Here is a 21,594-nt window from a genome sequence, read left to right on the forward strand (position 1 = left end):
ATACTCTTCCTCTACACATTCATTTTTAATATTTATCAGCAGTGTGGCAATGGATGCTTTTCCACAGAAGCATTGTCCCTGGAAATTTATGCCTTGCTACAAGAGCAAAATTCTTGACATCATGATAGACTTTTACTCAAGTCAAGATAATGTTACAAACACTGAGAGGACATAACAAAGGAAAAGCTCTAGGGTTTTATGTTTTATTTAGAAAATTATTTTAACATTATCTAAAGAGCAATTGTGACTAGATGTCTTCAAAAAGAGAAGTCTGTCTCCTTCAGCTGTCTCATTCATGACCATACATCAAGCTGCCTACAGAGGAAGAGATGCTGGACATCACAGAGAAATCTGCAAAGGTCAGGACCACTTCAGAGCTTGGAACATGGGCTTAGAACATGTGAGATGTTTGAGACAGCTTTTCAAATGACAACATTAACTAAACAGAAGAAGACATAGATGATAACATAGATGAAAACAATTAGCATGGACTGATGCAAAATAGGTCTGCTTTCTGCTAGTGTGAGTTAATGGAAAGGTAAATTAAGACACAGGCTTGTGTGCATGATGGAAATGGAGAAAATATTGTTTGGATGGTACTCAGAAGCATATAAATACATCAATAATATCTGTACTACACTGTAATTTGAGTAGCAGCCTGGCTCCCAGTAAAGTCAGCAAAGTAACAGAGATTTTCAGAGAATGCAGCACTGTTTAACGTTTAAAGACTAGTTCAAGCTATCAGAAGAATCCAAATGATTTCAAATCAGCTGGCACATGCCCAAGTATTTTCAGCACTGCCACAAGGGGACAAAGGTTTAGCCTGAAAAGCATGTAATCAGATATGCAAAAAGATACTATAAGTACAATTTTAGGCTGAGAAATCTTAAAACAGATTGTCTTGGTTCACACTGTAAGAACCTAACGATTGACAAAAAAACCAACCTGGAATAAACAACAGGTGTTCCAAATTTCTGGCTTAGCTGTGCCCTAAGTTTTGACATCAAATATGGAAGAAGAAAATTGGGAACATGAAAATATAAGAGTCGCATTAAAGTAAATACCAAGCTCAGAGGAAGTAATAGCCTGAGACAGGTTTCAAAAGGTAATGGGACAGAACGAGTTTCCAGAAAAAAGGACCACCACAGAATATAAACCTCAAATTAAAAACAGTATTTTAACAGCCATAGTCTCTGTTTAAGGAAAGTTGATTTTGCCCCAAAATATCTGTATGAAATAAAATCTTAAGGAATAGCATCTACTGAAAAGATTTGATAATCAATTCATTAAAGATGTCCTGAAACAGCTGGAACTGTCAATTTGTGACAATAACTTTGCATTCAGGTGCTTTATTTCTCTCCCTCAACAGCATCATCTGAATTTATTAGGAGAGATAACATGTTAAATAAAAAAAAGTATAAAATGATATAAAGCTCTCAGGCAAAACTGACTAGTATTTTCATTTGGAAAATAAAATAAAAATGACCAAAGGCATAAAAATATTTGCAAACATTGTGAAATCGGTATGTTCAGAAACTCAGAATTCGAATCATGTTTGTTATAGGAGCCTATGCCTGATGTTACAGAACAACATTCATTTTCAAGAATGATGTGAGAATGCAGACTGCCAAAGCCAGCTATCTATGTCTTTCTTTCTTTTCTCATCCTCCTCCCCACCTAATTAACTCTTTAGCTTTACTCAAACATTTAGAGGCAAGTCATGGAAAGGTTAGGCTTAATTCCTGGTTCTTCAGGCAGGTAGATCTTCCATGTTGTAGATAGCTGTGTTTATCTCATCTAGGCAGTGCCTGGCACTCTTTCTCAAGCTCTTGCAGATTTTTTGCATAAGACGAATTCTCAAGATGAAGGCTAGAAAGTCTGCAAAGAGAATTTGGCTTTTCCATAAGGTTAAATGGAAGGTGAATTTTGCCAAGGTTCAAAAATCATTGACAAGAAATCAAAGTCAGTAGGTTTTTATAAGGCAGATTCCAAGACTCATCTTAGTGAGGCAGATGGCAGAACTCCTCTGAAGTTTACAGCTACAGAAATTATTATTTCTACTGTTAAAAATAAAACCTAGTGAAAGAATTACAGTAAGGATTGCAGATATAAAAGAACACTTGGATATGAATTCAGCATTAAAGTTAGCATGCACTAGTTCATACACTTCTGACATTTAGGCAAGTATTTGCACTTAATTTTGGGTGAAATGAACTAAAACCCTTTCCGAAGACTGCAGCTTGCTATTTATTTTCTTACATTTCTTATGGCATGGGAAAAACCCAAGAATTTTAATTTGCAATATTTCTAACTCAATTGAGAGCAAGAACCAATTAAAAACTCACAAATGGTTTCCCATGAACTTTTGGACTGAAGTGTTGGATAAATTTAGATTACTGAAAAAAAAAAAGACTTCAAATTGTTCTGACCAAGTTTTTTAGAAATGGATGCTTTGTCTCTACCCAGAAAACACTGAAGAAAATTCTATAGTTCTACATTTCAGAAGTTCTGTGGATCTACGTATCCGCAACAAATCAACATAGGAAGATATACTTCAGTTCCCTTTAGATCAGACAATCCTGTTACAGGTTTACTGCTGGGGCTACATACATCTTTTTTTTCCTCCTCCTTATGATTAGATAGACATAAGCTGTTTATGGAATTGGTAGAAATGTACGCAATATGGTTTTAAGACTGTAAAGTTTGATGTAATTGGTGAAAATCTGGTTTCAGAATTTGTATAAGCAAGGTTAGAGCTACTGTGAAATTTACAGAGCTTTTAAAAGATAAAGTAAGTCATTTTTCAAGATGTTAGTACTCAATACTGATGATTTTCTTCAGGATTCCTGATGGTAAGAATACCTGCCATCTGACCCCCACAGCATTAAGGGAAATAGAAGAGAAAATCACTGAGGATGACTTTTGGATTTTTGATTTTTGATATTTTTTGATTCTTTTGGACTGACTGTCTGCAATATGGAAGGTACCTGTATTACAGAGAAATTTCTGCTGTCTGATTAACAGTGCTTGAGCAATAAGAGTCATTGCTTTACACGTTACAAGATGATGAACTGGACCTGCTCAACACCACAGCAGATACACCGCCATAATCTCTGCACTCATTATTAGGTATCCCCTACTGTAGAAAACCTGCTGCAGAAAACCTGCTATATACCAACTTGTCCATTATAGATGTCTTAATTTAGAAAATGACGCAAGACTGCTTTTTACTGTAAAGCCTTTAACTATAAGCACTTTTGGCATTAAATTGTAGTCCACTGACACAGGCTGATCTAGTTTATGTCAAAGGCATATAGAATCAGGCCATACAGTTTCGTATTGCTTCGAGTTTTCTTTTTGACAACAAATATAATTCCTTGCATTAGGCTAATCACTGAGTATTCTCTCCTATATTGCATTTATAGGAACAAAAAAAAAAAATTTGAAGTATAAGAGACACTCCTCATTTAATATTTTCCTTTCACATTGGATTTAGTAATTAATCAGTGCAATACTCCAGAGTCTACAGACTATCACAAGCATTTAGATTAGACAATCCTCATTTTTCCTGAAGCAGTCAGTCCAGGAAACTGAATTTACATAAACAACAATAAGATTTTATATCTAAAATATACACATAAAATCTTTTTATGTGCAAGTTCATAAATTCTGAGTTTCATGGACGCAGACACTTGAGCTAACAAACTGTAACAATCCTACACAAAGGCAACTATGCTGGCTGAAAAAACAGCTAGCATTCTACAATAACTACTGAAGTACTACAGCACAATTCCGCTACTGGATGCTTCAGCTTATACTGGATAACTGCAGTGTGATTTTTTCCATATGGAATATCTAGCTCTGGGGCCTGTACTCAGAACTTGAAATCTGAGAGCTACAGTGCTACATACATTGCTATTACATATATTCTACAAAAATATCTTCTTACCAATAATTTATTCATAATTTACCCTACCTTACTGCTTCCTTAAAGATAACAAGATCAAATATCAAATATAAAAAAAACAAACAACCTTAAATGAGAAGAAGCAGGAAGAATTATATAAGATCATTTGTGAGCCAGAAGGGTGTTCTTTGTTGCATTTCCCATCTGCAAAACAAATTCCTATAGGAATCAAGGGACATCATAAGACTGTATCTTTTTCTGGCAGGTACTATTCATGCATTTTATTTAACAAACTTCTAGAAGTGCTTAAATTCTTCAAAGACGAGGGCAATATAGGAGAAGTTATTAGAGAAGTTGAACTGCTTAGTTGATACTGAGCTGTTTGAAAGAAAGATAATTGCATGTTTAACAATGACAAACACTGGGGACTACACATGAAGTAGTTACTAAGAAAAACTGCAATGCTGGAAGTACTTTTAATACCAAGTAAAGGTAAATTCCTATGCCATACCTGCAAAAAGTATCTGCATGTTTAGCAAAAGTGAAAAATTACAACTCAGATAACTCGATGCAGATTTCAGAATATTTATTACAGAAAGAGACATATCTAGTTTTAAAATGTTTGTAACTTTTCCCTCATTTGAAAAATAAAAGTATACAGCATGACAGCATTGAAACTAGAAACAAATGGGAGTACTTTTCATACAGCAACATGACTCAAAAGTGGAACTTCACCATAGATTGACCATCACCTAATATTTACTTAAGAAATAAGCTTAACGGAAAGCTAAGGCCATTAAATGTATTTCAATGTTACGCTGGAATAGTCTTGACCAAGAACCTCATTTAGCTAAAATGTGAAAAGTTAAAATACATGTTTCAGTGTAAATTTATTGTTGCTTCAACATTTTCTCTATCGATTTAGTCATTACTTATGGCAACATAATTGGCTGGAAAGATGCCAGTTTGTCCTCCTATTCTTCCTTCCCACCAATCAAACTGTGAGCCTGTTTTGGTTGTGACTATGATTTTGTCTCCAGCTTTGAAAGTCAAGTCACCTGGCTGTTGTCCTTCAAATGAATAAAGTGCTGTTACTTCTATTGGATGGCTTGTGGAGTTACCTGCAGTGAAAGAAACCAAATCAAATAAAAATTACTAAATTGCATGGACAGTAAATCCTTGAATAAAATACTCATAAAAGGCAGTACAAAACAGTAACAAAGATATCAGAATAATTTATCTAAAATGTATAATATAATTTATCTAAAATGCATAAACTGCAAGTGAAAAAAAAAGGATTACCCCTTTTCCTAGTAAGGGAAAATTGGATTCCAGTCTATCAGCACAACTTTGTCCATAAAATAGCACTATGCGCTAAATAAAGATCAGCAGTTTTCTCTGTATGATTCATACAGAGAAAAGAGAGATTGGGAACAAAAGTGTTGTGTTGGAGAAAGTTCAAATAATTCCTGAAACAACTTTAGGTTTTTGTTTAGTTTTAGTATGCGTTCCCAGTGACAGTTTCTTGGCAAAAAGTGCAAACTTAAAGCAGGGATTTTAATTTTTTAATCAATATTCAGGATACAGAATAGTAAAATTCAAAATATTCACAGCACATCTCTTCTCCTTGCACTGGGTTTACAGTATTCAGGATTTTAATATAACCAGCATGTTGTAAAAAACCCACAAAATATGCTAGCAGAAATGGACTATTGCTTGATGTCCTGGAAGTGACTTGGCTTGCATAGGGGTATTTTAGACCAGTTATACAAATGGTTTTTATTCTCCTGTAACTCCTTCAGTTCTTGGTGCTGGAATCATGTCATGAAACTTCTGATCTAGTTTGGAAGTCATCTATCATCTATCCACTCCCCATTCATTTCAAAATTTTTAGGCAATTTCTCAACATTTCATACTATTGAACCTGTAGTATAAGTGAACATCTTCAATTTGGTAATAATTGTTTACTCTCAATTCCTTTAACTGCATGAACTGTAGGAGGCAGTCACATTGGTTTAATATTGACTTACTGTAGCCCCTGGCCTTATCATATCCCAAAGTGAAAATAAGTACCCTAGGGGTGCAATGGAAGACTAGTTAAGAGGAAATAATGAAGACTTCTACACAGCTATGTGGAAATAATTCAGGACACAATGTTTATATTTTATATGGACATGGTGGCTGCATAAATGGTCAAACATGCAAAATTAAAGGTATTCAGCATTAGCTGCAGCTGCAAGTAATGTTTGTGGGCTAAACTCTGCTGCAAAAGCAGAAACCCATGCTCCTCTTAGTCTACAGATTTCAAGTACAGACCTGGAAGAGATTATGAGAGATGTACCACTAAATGTTGTTTGGTCAGTCTGCCCTCAACAATCAATAGCCCCAGAATTGTTTTTCTGGTTGCTTTTTATCAATTCAAAAGACAGAGGAAAAACCCCCATCCCAAATACAAACCTCACTCAAAAAGAATGAAAGGAGAAGATGATGATTACAAATGTATATGCAAAGAGCATAGCTATTTTTTCCATTTTTCTGATATGCAAGAGCTGCTTTAAAAGTAATGCCTCTACATGTGCATCCTTCCATACACGCAGAACCTGAAAGCAACTATGAACGTTGATTTTCAAGTCCTTGCCCCATTTGCTACCTACTATCATTTAAAAGCTTTATTACTGTTTATTACTGTTAGCTATTGTATGGGAACTGCTGAGTCACGGCCTGAACCTCTGATTAATCACCTGAGGCGAGCCATGAGTCAGCCAGAGGAGCACAGGTGAAGGCAATTCACCTGTGCTGCCGGAAGGGGTGGAGCCTGGCTCCACCCCTCCTAGACCTATTTAAGAGCTGGCTACCAGAGGGGAAGGGTCTCTTCTGGAGATCATCTCTCTTGGTGTCTTCTGGTGAGCTCAGCCAAAGGGTAAGCTCTTCCTCTTATTCTCTTTTGTGATCATTGTCTACCTTGCTTGATTCTCTCGATTATATCGTGATTACAACATCTTGATATCTGCTGATTAAGCAACTATATTGCGATTATAGCATCTTGATTATACAGCTATTTTATAATATTTCCTAGAAGTCCTTTATCATTTTTCTCAAGATTCTAATCTCTGTGCTTTATTTATGCATGTTAATAGTGTAAACCACATATAATACATGCTTACTGTCTTCAGATTGTGGCACCTGCTACCTCATATTTACATGGGGCATTCAAACAAAGGAGTACCTTCAATGAATGCAGCATTATGAAAATCTGCCATGTGTTATAAGGGGGAGCTGTTTCATGTTCTCGTCTCCACACTGAAGCTTTACATAATCTCTGGTGGATACTTAGTATACTGTATTACAATAGATGCTATAGTCTATGCATGAGAAAGTCTGACTTTTTCAAACTCCACTATAATTGATTTTTTAGAGCATACTGTCAAAATCTAAATTGTTTTAAATGAAATTGTTACAGATACGCTTGAAGGTTCCTGAGTACAAATACTGAAATCACATTTGCAGCTCACACAAGATGGTGCTACAGTGCTACACACAGAGCATGATACTAAAATCATTGAGATTTATGAGTATGCATACTGGATTACACTGTGGAAATTCCTTAATTAAGGAATCTGAATACACACAGAAACCTTCTACAAGCACAGTGTTCAAAACAGAACTGCAGAAATTTTGGTTGAAGATCTGCTACTGAAGATGCACAGATGTCACTTTTTGTAGGACAGCGACACTGGTTATATTTATACTAATTAGCTAAAGAGTGCAAGAGCCTTTGACATTGAGGCCAGCTAGCAGAGACCAGACACACATGTAATAGTAAATGCCAGAGCCACATCCAATCTCTAGTCTTCTAGACTAAAGTAACTCCTGAATGGCATCCATTAATTCTCTTGGAAAGTGCTAGGTGAGAATAATGTGAAAGAACTTTCTAAGAACGTAACCATATTGGTAACTGAGTTATAGTGCTTGGACCAACACTGCTTAATTTACTACTAGGTACAGATATTAATTCCACATTCTAATTTATATGATATCACATATGCCTGAATGTCTGATGGTGAATAATTTGCAGAATTATACTAAAAACGTAAAATGCTGCTTTTGGCCACTGACACAGTAATAAAACTGAAATAATTTTCATGTGTTTGAGGTTAATGGTGAGTTTGCTAGACATCCACCTTGAAAAATTAGCTAATTGCTAGCAATTACACAGCTAGCAGGATCTTTGTGGGTCTTGTGTGCATCTGTACAATAAAACCTATAAGTGAATTAACACAAACTACTTCTGCTGGTTTTGAGTTCACCTAAACCACAGTAAGGGAGCTTGCAAAATAATAGCCCTATGATTCAACTGTCATTCCAGATCAGTCAACTGACCAAGGATATTGATGACTGAGAGAGTACTGAATAAGAGGGTAATCAGTGATTGTCCATCTATTATGCATTTTCCTTTTGGGAGTTGAAACTAGATGATCTTTAAGGTTCCTTCCAATCCAAGCCACTCTATGACTCTATGATAAAGTCTCTGCTTTGATAAATGAAATGTGGGACTGTTTTTTTTTTTTTTTTTTTTTTTTTGAAGCTGAAACAATGTAGAATGATTTTCATTGGTAGGCAACCTACCATATGAACGCCCAGAAGTCTAGGTAGTTTTACTACCTAGGGGGCAGTTTTACTACTAACTGGGGCTGTTTAGATTGGGGAAAAGGAGGCTGAGGGGAGACCTTATTGCTCTCTTCCAACATCTGAAAGCTGCTTACAGTGAGAGCGGGGTTGGTCTCTTCTTGCTGGTGACAGTTGATAGGATGACGGGAAATGGCCTCAAGTTGTGCCAGAGTAAGTTTAGGTTGGATGTCAGGAAACACTTCTTTACAGAAAGGGTTGTTAAGCACTGGAATAGGCTCCCCAGGGAGGTGGTTGAGTCACCATCCCTGGATGTGTTCAAAAACCGTTTGAATGTGGTGCTCAGGGACATGATTTAGCGGAGATTTGTCATTTAGGGTATTATGGTTAGGTTGTGGTTGGACTCCATGGTCTTTAAGGTCTTTTCCAACCTGAGAATTCTAAGATTCTATGATTTTTTCCTTGGAAGTGAGTAATCTTCCTACCTCACTCAGAATTTCTGCACAACTTGGATAATGCATAGCTAAAGATTTTGTCACTTAAAATCAAACTGAATGAATATCACATTCAACATACTAACTTCTACTTCCTTTATGTTATATAAAGAAATAGGGAGAAGTGACTGGAACTGCCACACAAAATGCAGAGGTTGGATGAATTTCCAGCATTAGAGATGACAGAAGTTGTATGCTGCTGGCATAAAAGCTCTGCCAAAAAGTATCATCTTACAGAGAAGCTCAAACAGAGTTCTTGTTGGTTAAATGGACACCTAGATGATTAAGCAACCATATCATCTCTGCTTGTTCTGTAGAAATTAAAAAAAAAAAAAAAAAAAAAAAAACCAAAAAACAACAGACAAAATGATGGAAAACAAAGGATCTAGGCAGATGCAAACATCTATGCTTTGAAAAACAAGTATATCAAGTGTCACAAATATTTGATAACGCTAGTATATAGTGTTCACAGGGACTGAAAGCCTCAGTTATTGCTCGTGAACTTAGGATGAAAGCTGTAACAGTGAACAGATGCAAATTTTAATGGTTCACCTATTATGGAACACATTGGGCTTTTATTAGAAAGGATTATTGTTGTGTTTATAATAAAAGTTCATGAAAAAATACAAAGTAGGCTGAAGAACTAAGTTAACTTTTTGTCCTGCAAATGTTTGAGTAAAAAATTAAAACTGATGCCAGCAGCAATGAAGATTTAATTGCTTTTAGTGGTCATCTTTAGCAAACAACTTGGAGAACAACATCTGCTAACACACAATTTTAAAATTAGATAGTGTGTGTATACATAGATTGAAAACAACAAACTGCTTGAATGATGCTTGCCCCAAACTACCATATTAAAAAGGAAGACTATCACCCATTCCCAAATGGACATGCTAAACAGTAAGATGATCATTAATTTGATTCAACAGCAACAGAAAATCTTCACAAAGAGTTTTGAAACAAAGAAGTCACCTTAAGGGAGGGAAGATTGAGGTTGGATGTCAGGGGGAAATTCTTTACAGAGAGAGTGGTGAGGTGCTGGAACAGGCTGCCCAGAGAGGTTGTGGATGCCCCAGCCCTGGAGGTGTTCAAGGCCAGACTGGATGGGGCCCTGGGCAGCCTGGTCTACTATTAAATGTGGAGGTTGGTGGCCTTGCATGTGGCAGGCGGGTTGGAGATTCATGATCCTTGATGTCCCTTCCAACCCTGGCCACTCTGTGATTCTGTGATTAAGAAGTATAAAAGCAGCAAGAAAATTTGCAATAGCAGGGAGAGAGTTTGGACTGGAAACTGCAGTGTTCAAAATCCAGCTTGATTCTACCTGAAGCCACCTTGTTGGCATCAACTCTGTTCAGGCCAGATTGAGCAGCCTTGTCATTGATATTGTGACTGTCCTGCACTCATCTATGGGGGTAAGGGCACAGGTGTATCACTTTGTGCACACCTGGCCTTATGGTGGGGCTTTCTTGCCAACTTACATATCAGTAGGTAGTAGGGGTCTGCACAAACACACAATTGGAATACCCACATCTCCAACAGGAGGCGTAGGAAAACATGCACTTGTGTACTTTATGTGCATGAATGCCTGTAAATGCAATTAAGAATTTGGATGGTTAATCATAAAAGAGCATTTAGGACTTTGAGGTATTCATTAATATGTTGCAGTTGTCTAATATTGTAGTTCACTTGCTGTAATGCTAACACTGATCATGTATTACCAGCAATCTCTCATTAATGAATTAATAAACTTATCTGATCGTGGTTGTGATTTAAGCTGTATTAACTGAGCAGTCGTGCTCTGTGACAGTTCTTGCATGTGTCTGCACTCACAGTGAAGACTAATGTTCAAATTAAGTGCCTCATGGCCATTGCTGAGTTTTTACAAATAACTTTAATTAAAGAGCTTGATTTAACTGCTGGACTAGTAAGGTGGACAAGTATGCACTGTGGTAATAAAGCTAGGATGAGAGTGTAATTCTAATTGAATAGCTAAGTTCACTAACAGTCCCATGAAAAGCCAGGACGCTTATCCTTTCTTTACCTAAGACTGAAACGGTGACTGGGCTACTGGTAGGTCAGAGTTTAATAAAGTAAGGGTGCACTAGTGGATCAACAATATCAAGAATGAGATGAGGCACTATATTTCTGGTTTTGATGTGCTCACAATGCTCAGAGCAAGATTTGGATTCTTGCATAAATAGAGAGTAGGAGCAACAAATTAATTAGGGATCATTCTGAGTTAAATATGTTACAGCATCACTGTCAAAGCTTTAAAGATGGAATTTGAATTTAGTTACAGGAGCTGGTTAGCAACAGTTATACTTTCACATTAATTGCTAACAAGGGTTTAATAGATCTAGTTCTTACAGTGATGACTGCAGCCCCTTCTCCTTCATATTTTGTGAATTAAGGCACACTAAGCAATATTTTAGATAGGCGTTAGGAACCACAAACTGAGACACATTTTCTGTTGGATCCATCACATTCCTTCAGAATGCAGACAGCACAATACAGAAAAAGCAATATCCCATAGAAAATTCTGAGTAATCACAGTACTGCTAATGACAGGGATAACTTTTAAATTAGAGTTAGGTCTCAGGTCAGTAGAAACTAAAGACCTAACATTTTGACTTAAGGAATGCAGCAACACTGGGCTATGATGGGGCTGGAAGATAGACAGATAAATGACTTAAGTTTGAATTAGCAGGTGAACCACTAAGTTCATTCTGTAGTATTCACAAGAACAAGATCAAAGCTGGATCTGACAGGGGCGTTCTTTCACTTCTGTTTGAGCTCAAAGACATTCTTAACTTAAAGGAAGATGATACAGGAAAAGTGACAGAGAAGGAAATTAACTTTGAAGTAAGAACTCAGCCTAGATGAGAGTAAAGGAATATTGAATTTGCAAAGGTCAGAGAGAAGGATATTGCAACAATTGAATCATAACAGGACAAAATTCTGGACAAAAGTAGAAATGGAAAGAAAAGGTTGCATCTTTGAAACAGTACTCAAAGGTCAACATATAGGAAGGTGAGAACTGCTGAAGAAAATTTGGAAAGTGATTTGGAAATCACTTGCTCTGTATCAACCAGCAACAGACAACATTTCAAATTCAATTTTAAAAATTTTGGCTTGAATTCAAGTAAGTGACACATTAAGGCAAAAAGATCTGGAAAAGATTGTTATGAGGATTTTGCACAAAATAGTATCTAATAACTGAAAAGGGACAGAGAGTAGGTAACTGGTTGGGAAGTTGTAACAAAAAATGGAGGATTGATAAGGAGGATCTCTCAGAGACACTGGAACAACAGATGTAAAGGCAGTTATAGACACAGTCATACAGTGGAATATAAAGAACACCAACATTACAAAGAAAACATGCGATCATGTTCTATCAGGTTAAGGCAGGATGCAATGTGATGTCTAATACATGCTTATAAAGTGGTCACTGAAATCTTGTAAGTAGCAGTTATATTTACATTACAGAATGGACAGTAACAAATACTTTTAAAATACTAAGGAATCACTTGGCACCCATTACCTTTCCCAGGTCAAAATCATACTAGGGACCTACTAACAATGCAGTAGAAGTGACTGGATTTTAGTGCAAAAAGCACACCCCCTAGAAATGTTTCATTTATCAGCACAACTGGAGTCAACAGTTTCAGCTGGGTGCAAGAGAAACTGCTTTAAAGAGGGTCCAACATAATACAGAAGAATTTCAAATAGAAAAATAAAGTAAGATTAGGTACCAACAATATCATAGGTGTTGAAAGGGACCTCCAGAGATCATCGAGTCCAACCCCCCTGCCAAAGCAGGTTCCCTACACCAGGTCACACAGATAGGCATCCAGGCAGGTCTTGAACATCTCCAGAGAAGGAGACTCCACCACTTCCCTGGGCAGCCTGTTCTAGCGCTCCATCATCTCACCATAAAGAAGTTCTTGCGCACATTTGTGCGGAACTTCCTATGCTGCAGTTTCCGGCCATTCCCCCTTGTCCTGTCTCCACACACCGCTGAAAACAGTCTGGCCTCGCCATTCTGCCCCCCACACCTTAGATATTTATAGACCTGGATCAGGTCCCCTCTCAGTCTTCTTTTCTCAAGGCTGAACAGACCCAGTTCACTCAGCCTTTCCTCATAGGAGAGATGCTCCAGGCCCTTCACCATCTTTGTGGCCCTCCGCTGGACTCTTTCCAAGAGATCCCTGTCTTTTTTGTAGTGGGGAGCCCAGAACTGGACACAGTACTCCAGATGAGGCCTCACCAGGGCAGAGTAGAGGGGGAGGATCACCAGTCACTGGCTTTTTTGGCCACAAGGGCACACTGCTGGCTCATGTCGTCCACCTGTCCACCTGTCATCTACCAGGACACCCAGGCCCCTCTCTGCAGAGCTCCTTTCCAGCAGGTCATCCCCCAACCTGTACCAGTGCATGCAATTATTCCTCCCTACGTTCAATACTCCACACTTGCTTTTGCTGATCCTCATTTGGCTTCTTACTGCCCAGCTCTCCAGACTATCCAGGTCTTGCTGAACAGCAGCACAGCCTTCAGGTGTGTAATATAGTCAGCAATGGATTTTATTAGATGTAAGATAACCTACCAAGAGACAAGATTAATTTATCTGCATGTTCCCAGTTTCTGAGGCATAGGCTAGTGTTGCCAGACATTAAATCTCCTTTTGGCCCCTCTTTTTGCCCCCAGTAACTCCTCAGAGAAACTATTTCAGAGCCCTACTCCACCAGTAGGAGGGGGCGTCAAATAACACAGCTTCAAATAATTCACTACTGGTTAAATTCTTCTTTTTGCCAACAATAGATTTTGGCTAAAAGTTTTTTTTCTTCTTATTTACCCTCATGCTTTTTTAGTCATATTTTTTTCCATATCTCCAAATTGTTACAGTAAAAATAACTTAGCAACCTCATATCACTGACTTCAATGAGTATCAGAATACTGTACAATACAGTATCAATAAGTAAACAGAATACTTCAGATAAGGTGAATTCCAAACATCACTTCCCTACTTTCACAGTAAGATGCTTGTAGGTAACTGACTGTTTTACTATTAAGAGCACAAGAATGAGCAGAACTGAATGAACACAGTGCAGATTTTGTGAAGATCATGGATTTATTTTTGAATGTGAAAGTTAAAAAAAAAAACTGAGATGAATCAGCACAGAAGTCTGTCAGAACAGATCTTCTGATGAGGATATAAAGTTATGAATGAACAAATCAGCAAAGCAAAAAGAAGAAAAGCATGGACAGCAGAGAGCACTGGAGAAACTGGATGCCACAAACTGCTGAAACGAGAATGAGAAAAGCATTAGCAACAAAGAAAGACTGGGAAGGCTGAGTTGAGTGAAGGCTACAGAATAATACAGATAAATAGCACAACACAGAGCTAAGGGACCAAATGTTTTTGAAAGAATGACAATGGTATTACATAGCCAACAACGAAGACTGAGAGAAATCGTAAGAAAAAGGACATGACATAGTTTAAACAAACTTCAATATACAGCTATAGATTCTGAATGTCAGTAGTATATTCCACATACCAGATCTCTGAAATTAGAGCCATATAACATAATACAATGTTGAACACAAAAAATTAACTTATTAGTTCAATGGCACTAATCCAAAAAAGTCCTCATAAAAAAAAAGTTCCATAAAATTAAAAAAAAAAGTATTAAAAATAAATAATAATAAATAAGTATTAAAAATAAAAAAAAAAAGTTCCATAAAGTTCCAAAAGTTCCATACACTATATTGACAGTAAGTTTCAAAAGAGGAGTGTCTATGCACAATAATGAGACCTGTTCCAAGGTTACAAAAGAGAAAAAAAAAAAAAAAAAGGAAGATAACAACCCTAAGGCTGGTAAGATGCAAGATTAACAACAGAAAGGAAAAACTATCTGCAATGAGGGCTTTTTTATCTGCTCTCCAACCATGAGAAGAAATACCAGCATGGTAATTAAATGGTGAAGCTATTCCAAGGAGAGAAAGGAAACAGGCTTAAAAGTAACTTGTTGATATTAAATTAGAAAATAATTAAAAGCAGTATTAATCAGGAAACCAAAGAACTAATTATGCTGGACCACCAATATGGACAGAGACACAGGAATGCCCACTGTATGATAAAATGCTATCTCTTCATCCCTCTTTTCTCCAAAGAGTTATGAATCTGAAACTAGGTATAGTAATAATGCACTTTTTCAGGACCAGAAGGAAAATCTGAGCCTTCGGTTATACACGATTATAACAGAATGGCTAACGTTGGAAGGGACCTTAAATATCTTCTAGCTTCAGCCTCTCTGTGCTTTGGACAGTTACCACCCATCAGAGCACGCTGACCAGAACCCCATCCAACCTGACCTTGAACATACAGGGATGGGGGCATCCACAGCTTCTCTGGGAAATCTGTTCCAGTGCCTCACCATCCCTTTTGTAAAGAATTTCCTCCCAGCATCTAACCTAAATCTCTCTTTTAGTTTAAAACCATTCCCCCTTGTCCTATCACTCAATACCTACGTGTGTAAAAAGTTCGTCTCCTTCTTGCTCATAAGCTCCCTTTAACTACTGGAAGCCTACCAAGATGTGTCCCCAGAAGTTCATCTTCTACAGGGTGAACAAGCTCAGCTCCCTCAGCCTTTCTTTGTAGGACAGATATTTCAACCCTCTGATCATCTTTGTGGCTCTCCTCTGCACCCATTCCAACAGCTCCACATAGCTTTTGTGCTGGGGGCCCTAGGCCTGGATGCAATACTAAAAGCGGGGCCTCACAAGCCAGAGTAGAAGGTGACCAGCTGGTGACCTGTCTTTTGATGAAGCCCAGGGTACGGTTGGCCTTTCAGGCTGCAAGCAAACACTGCTGGCTCACATTAAGCTTTTTGCAGATCTTTAGTCTTGGTATTAAGTAAAACAGCACCCCTGAAAACTTTACGAACAAAGTTATGCCCTGTAGTGATTTTGGTGAAAAGTGCCGGGGAAAGTCTAAGAAGCATTGTAAGGGATCGGAGAGCATGTGTAAGAATGAAATAAGGCTTAGCGTTGGATTCTGAAGGAACCATTAAGTATTCCTACATGCCAATTTCCTGCAAGCTGTCTAGTCATCTAATTTTATGTAGCACATGCTCTACATCAGTACTGAATTTTGGAATTGCTGTTAAGTCAGAGATTCAAAACAATGAGTACAAGTTTTAAATTCAAGTTGTAAAGATTCATATTCTAATGTATTAGAAGAAAGAAATGATTAAATACAAACTTAGATGTCACTAGAAAAGACGGTCTTAGAAGTAGTTTGATTGCCTAAAATGCATGCATGCATATTCTGCATGTGTCCCCCCTAGAAACAAAACAGTGGAAATGATTTGTTCATTCTAGGACAATAATAAAAAATGCACAGAATATTTCTGAAAACAAAGAAGAAAGTCTAGGGTGCAAAGAAGCAAAGCTACAGAAGTATGTAATTGTATGTTTATCACTGTGCAGACAAAAGCCTGTTGTTACAGTGGATTTTTCCACTCGGAGTTTATAAAAACAATCAAAACTATGAAAACTGCAACAGAAAACGGTATTCTTTTATGGAAACAGAAAATGGATACTTTAGAGTTGACATGACTATCAGTTTGAATATTACCTCATACTTAAAAAGATCTTTCATAATTCCTATTTTAAAAAAGAGAAATAAAGAAAAAGGATTGGCTCATTTGGTTGCTAGAATGTAAACAAAGACAAATAAAATATTGCTATAGTGCGGTTACAGAATACTGAAGCACCACTGCCTCAAAATATTTACTTTATGATCATATGCAATAATAAAAACATGACAGATACAGTATATTATTTCACATGACTTTTGGAAAAGTGTCATCTTGAATTAAGAAATTTTCAAGTATAGTTGACTGGATGTGTATGCTTCATAATATTTTATGGATGTAGAAGTTTAGTGAAGTTAATAGTCCATCCTTTGATAATATTAGAACTCCAAGGCTTTGCTATTCATAATAACTACTGTTTAAATAATGTCAACTTTGGCTTAGATCTATAGGTGATGTTTGGTTTATGTTCACAGCTAGGTAGCACAAAATCTAAGACAGCTTCCTGCGTTAGCTAAGTTAGAATATCATGTTTAGAAGAAAGAAAGCACTTTATAATGTTAAAACTCACTATAGGGTAATTCTCTGGATTTAATACCAAGCATTGTGAGTGATAGGTTAAATATGAGAATTCATCTATGTTTAAAGATAAGACAGAAGCGAAGTAAGAAATACTGAAAGGGGAGATAAAAGGAAGTGAAACAAGTTGCTGCACAGAGCTAAAGAGGCCCTTTGGGGCTCTTTTGTCCTGACTTTGGAGCCATGACAACTAGACGTCATGGCTTTCTTCAAGACAAAATGAAATATCAAATGGAGGGGCAGCAAAAGAGAGTAAAGCAGAAGCATAGAATCACAGGATCTTAGAATGGCTTGTGATCATCTAGTTTCAACCCCCCTGCTATGTGCAGGATCACCAACTACCATATCAGAGCCTGATCCAGCCTCGCCTTGAATGCCTCCAGGGATGGGACATCCACAACCTCTCTGGGCAACCTGCTCCAGTGTGTCACTGTCCTCTCGGTGAAAGACATACTGCAGTATGTTGTACACTGCGATTCTCTGAAGAAATTAACTTTTCAGATTCTGTCTGGCAACAAAGCATTCCATATGTCCACTTACAAAAGAGTCTTTTTAAAGCACTCATTCACAAAGCAAAACAGTAGCTCTACTGTATATTAAATGCTACAAGTCAAGAAAACAATTATTTCAGTTCTTGAAGCATACCAGTACACGCATTAATTCCTTTTTCAACTTATTGCAATTTTCTGCATTTAGACTACCTCTCTAAGTCTTTAACATGAAAAGAAAAGGTTTTAGCTGAGGCTCTAGAGCAAAACAAACACAAGAAAAAATTAATTTAGTTGTTTCTTGACAAATTATAATCCAGTGTTTGTTCAGGACATAGATAGGAGCTAAATGCTGGAAGTCAGGAATCTTACAAATGAAATATCAAGTGTCCTATCTACATTAAAGTTCTTTTGTTCTGGATTTTTTATTCATTTATTTTTTAAAATTTTCCTAAATGTAGAGTCACCTCAAAAACCCTCAGCATGCACAAAAACAAGAACCTCAGATCTCAACTGAACAGATGCGAGAGGGCCTAAATATGCACGGTAGAATTGACATTTTATATCTACAGGTACTAAGCCGCTATAATCAGATATAAGCATAAGTTTTCCCATACAGATGCTTGAAGTATGTCATATGCCACCACTGATCCAATTAATCTCCAGCAATGTTCATCTGACGAAAGGTCAGGAAACACGATATTCAGCAAATCACTCTCAGAAACAAATATTCTCTTGTCTGAGCTGTTGTTTTACCTCAAACTATGGCCTCCTTTAAGTAAACAAAAATAGTAGCCTTTCTCTATGCTTTGATAAAAAAACTTAAGATTCTCAAAGTATTTTAATTCAACACTGAAATCAGAAAACCTCTGATGTCCACAGAAGCATTTATTTGTGCCACCAGTTACACAAACACTTTCCGAAGGGGGAAGGCAGGCCACAGCTTCTCTGCTTCATCCTAGTACTTGTAGACGAAGAAATGACTCTTATTCAGAAGACTCGATGTCTATTTTATTATAGCATCTGTAGATTTAAGGCAATTTCAAGAAGTTCAAGCTTAGATAATAGCAAGGAGAATTTCTTTAGTATTTCTCATGACTAAAAGTACTCTCCAGTCCTGGAAAAGATGGCAAAACTAAGCCTGAAGCCCTCGTCCACTTTCACAAGACTTGTCTGAGCAAATTTTATTTAGAGCTAGACATTATCTATTTGTTCAAGTAGGTACTTTGCCCAAGTTTTTGCTTTCTGGTACTCCTTCTGGTTACAAAGCCCTCTAGTTGATTTTGAGAATAATTTAAATACTTAAATGATCTCCATCAACACAATAACAAAAAATGGTGATGGAAAAAATCATCCAGGTTTAATATTACATGTTACAGAGAGTACAAAGCAAATCTAGACACAGACATAGACACAGCCTACAAGGTACGCCATTCTCAGTTTTGCTCCAGGGACTCAATTTCTATTTCTTAATAGAAATTCAGCAAGAGATGAAAATCTGTACACATGGAATTGATATATTATACTCCAACAACCCCCTAAAACCCTCAAAAAAGCACTCAAACACTTTGATCTCTTCCACAATCAGCTGGAAACAGACTATCTCAAAGCAGCAGCTTCTGTAATATCACCAGTTTGTGCCACATCTAACAAATAAAATCAATGGTTTCATTGGTGGTTGAAGAAGACCTGAATATATTTAAAGTTTAAGTTACTATGCAAATTTAGCTCATTCAGTACAAAACACTGTTCACTGTTTTTGAGTTTCTGGCCTGCTAGGGAACATGCTGGCTCATCATCTTCCTCTGCTGATGGAATGTTTCTATCTTTGTTTCAGCACACTCAGCTTTTGCATTAAAGAAGTGCCTTTTTTGTCAAGCATCTGTGGATATATTTGATATTTAGGATATAAAAAAAAAAATCCCCGCCTTCTAAGAGTCAATTCCATAACATTTTTGCTGATTACTTCTTAGATTTTTTCTGCCCTTTTCAAAAAACATTTAAATATTCATTCAAACTGAAATGGTCAAATAAACTGTATCGATGTCAAGGGCTTTTACTATGGTCAAGATTACATTAATGCAAATAACGTCTTTTCTGAAATTATAAAGCATCACAGAATCACAGTAGGTCACACAGGAAAGCGTACAAATGGGTCTTGAATATCTCCAAAGAAACTTCACTACCCTTCCAGCCTGCCTGTTCAGGTGCCCTGCCAATATGACAGTAAAGAAGTTCTTCCTTGTATTAGTATGGAACTTCCTGTGTTCCAGTTTCCACCCAATGCCCCTTGTTCTACTGTTGCTTGCCACTCGAAAGAGTCTGCTCCCATTGACTTGACTCCCACACTACAGATATTTATAAACAGTTATGTGATGAGATGCAATGCTAAGCATAACATTCACATTCTGAAAAGCAGAATAAGTAAAGAGAACTGATCAGTGTTTTATTCAGGTGAGTCTGACTGTTTAGGAATGATATGCACATTTTTTATTTTGTTGACAATATTTCCCACATTTCTGCTACGCATACTGAATGTTAACATCTCAACCTGAATACAATGTCTCTTCATTTTGCTTATTAAATCTCTATATTGTTAGATTCAAAAGTTCTGCCACTGAGTTATTAACACGTGCACTGGTTCACCTGATATAAAGATTATCTTCAACCTAACTCTGGAAAACAATTCACAGCCTAAAAACAAATAAAACCAACAGCAAGCCCAATCTCATTCTATGCAGTTTCTACACAGATTCTATGGTGGTATCTTCAAAATACTGACTTTTTTCTAATCTGACTTTTTTTTTTTTTTTTTTTTTTAAGTTTAGTTTTGCAAGACTCTGCTGCTATCAATTCCTGCTTGGCTTCCATTAGAACTAATGAAGCAGAAGCTCCCGTACTCCCAAAAGCTTTTTATAGAAAAATAGATGGAATAGTAATTTAAGGCTGTTTATCCTACTACTACAACAGAACAAAAATTAAGCATATATATCATAAGCATGCTAAAACATCAGCCTGTTTTAGTAGGGCCTCAGACAAAAGACTTTAAACTATACCACTTAATATCTTTAAGTTCACATGAACAACTTTGCATTTTAACTGCATCAGAACGATTACCCTAATGCTGCTTGCTGCTTAAAAAAAATATAAGCATAAGCTACACTGAGATTTTCCTGTAATTTTTGCTGTAATTTTTATTCCTATTCATTAAATAAATGCCATGAAAAAAATACTGCTCCCTATTCCGTACTTAGCATTATAGTTCTCCACCAACGCATGCACACACATCAGGAAGACACCAATTTCATCCCAACACATATGACCTCAATCTCTTGTGCTCTGCTGTATTTTGAGTTAGTTGATTATACACAGTGAGTTATTTACTTCAGCATAACCAGAAAATTCCTGCGTACTACGTTTTCCTCTCAGCTTGCCACAACATAAGCCATAAGCAGCTGATCATCTGACTTACTTCATTCACAATAGTATGATCCTAGAAAAGTGATTCAGAGATAAAAATAGTCTAAAAAATAATTTCCTGGGATTTCCTGGGTTTGGTAAGTATTAAGAAAGAGCTTGTAATAGCAAGGAAGTTAATACTTTGGGGACCACCAGATGGATGTTTTATTATTTCAGTAACTAAATATAAACATGTCACAAGCCTTGTCATGAAGAAAACAGAAAAATAGACCAGGTTTAGCTAAAAGTCTTAAGAGAAAAAAAAATTACCATAGATAATTTCCAGGATAGGCCTTCATGACATTGTCTACTGACCTAGTAAACATGAGCTAATGACAGACATCATATATTCCACTATGCAAAAGAGTTCTGAAACAAATATCTATTAGTCTGAGCTCTTCCAACAGAAAAACCAAAAATTCAGATATTACACACAGAAAAATGAA

The 21,594-nt window shown here is 36.9% G+C and overlaps 1 protein-coding gene across 1 annotated transcript in view; it reads right to left on the bottom strand.

Annotated features, from left to right (window-relative positions):
• Positions 1-4,828: 4,828 nt before the first annotated feature.
• The window catches only part of SH3YL1 (SH3 and SYLF domain containing 1), a gene marked incomplete at both ends in the record, with an annotated part of 32,842 nt that continues 16,076 nt past the window's right edge, over positions 4,829-21,594 (bottom strand). The window contains one exon of the mRNA XM_079550379.1: positions 4,829-5,028. Coding sequence (XP_079406505.1) covers positions 4,829-5,028 — 200 coding nt within the window. The remainder of the gene's footprint in view (positions 5,029-21,594) is intronic.

Source organism: Tetrao urogallus (genome assembly GCF_951394365.1).
Source record: "Tetrao urogallus genome assembly, chromosome: 2".
Lineage (NCBI taxonomy): Eukaryota > Metazoa > Chordata > Aves > Galliformes > Phasianidae > Tetrao > Tetrao urogallus.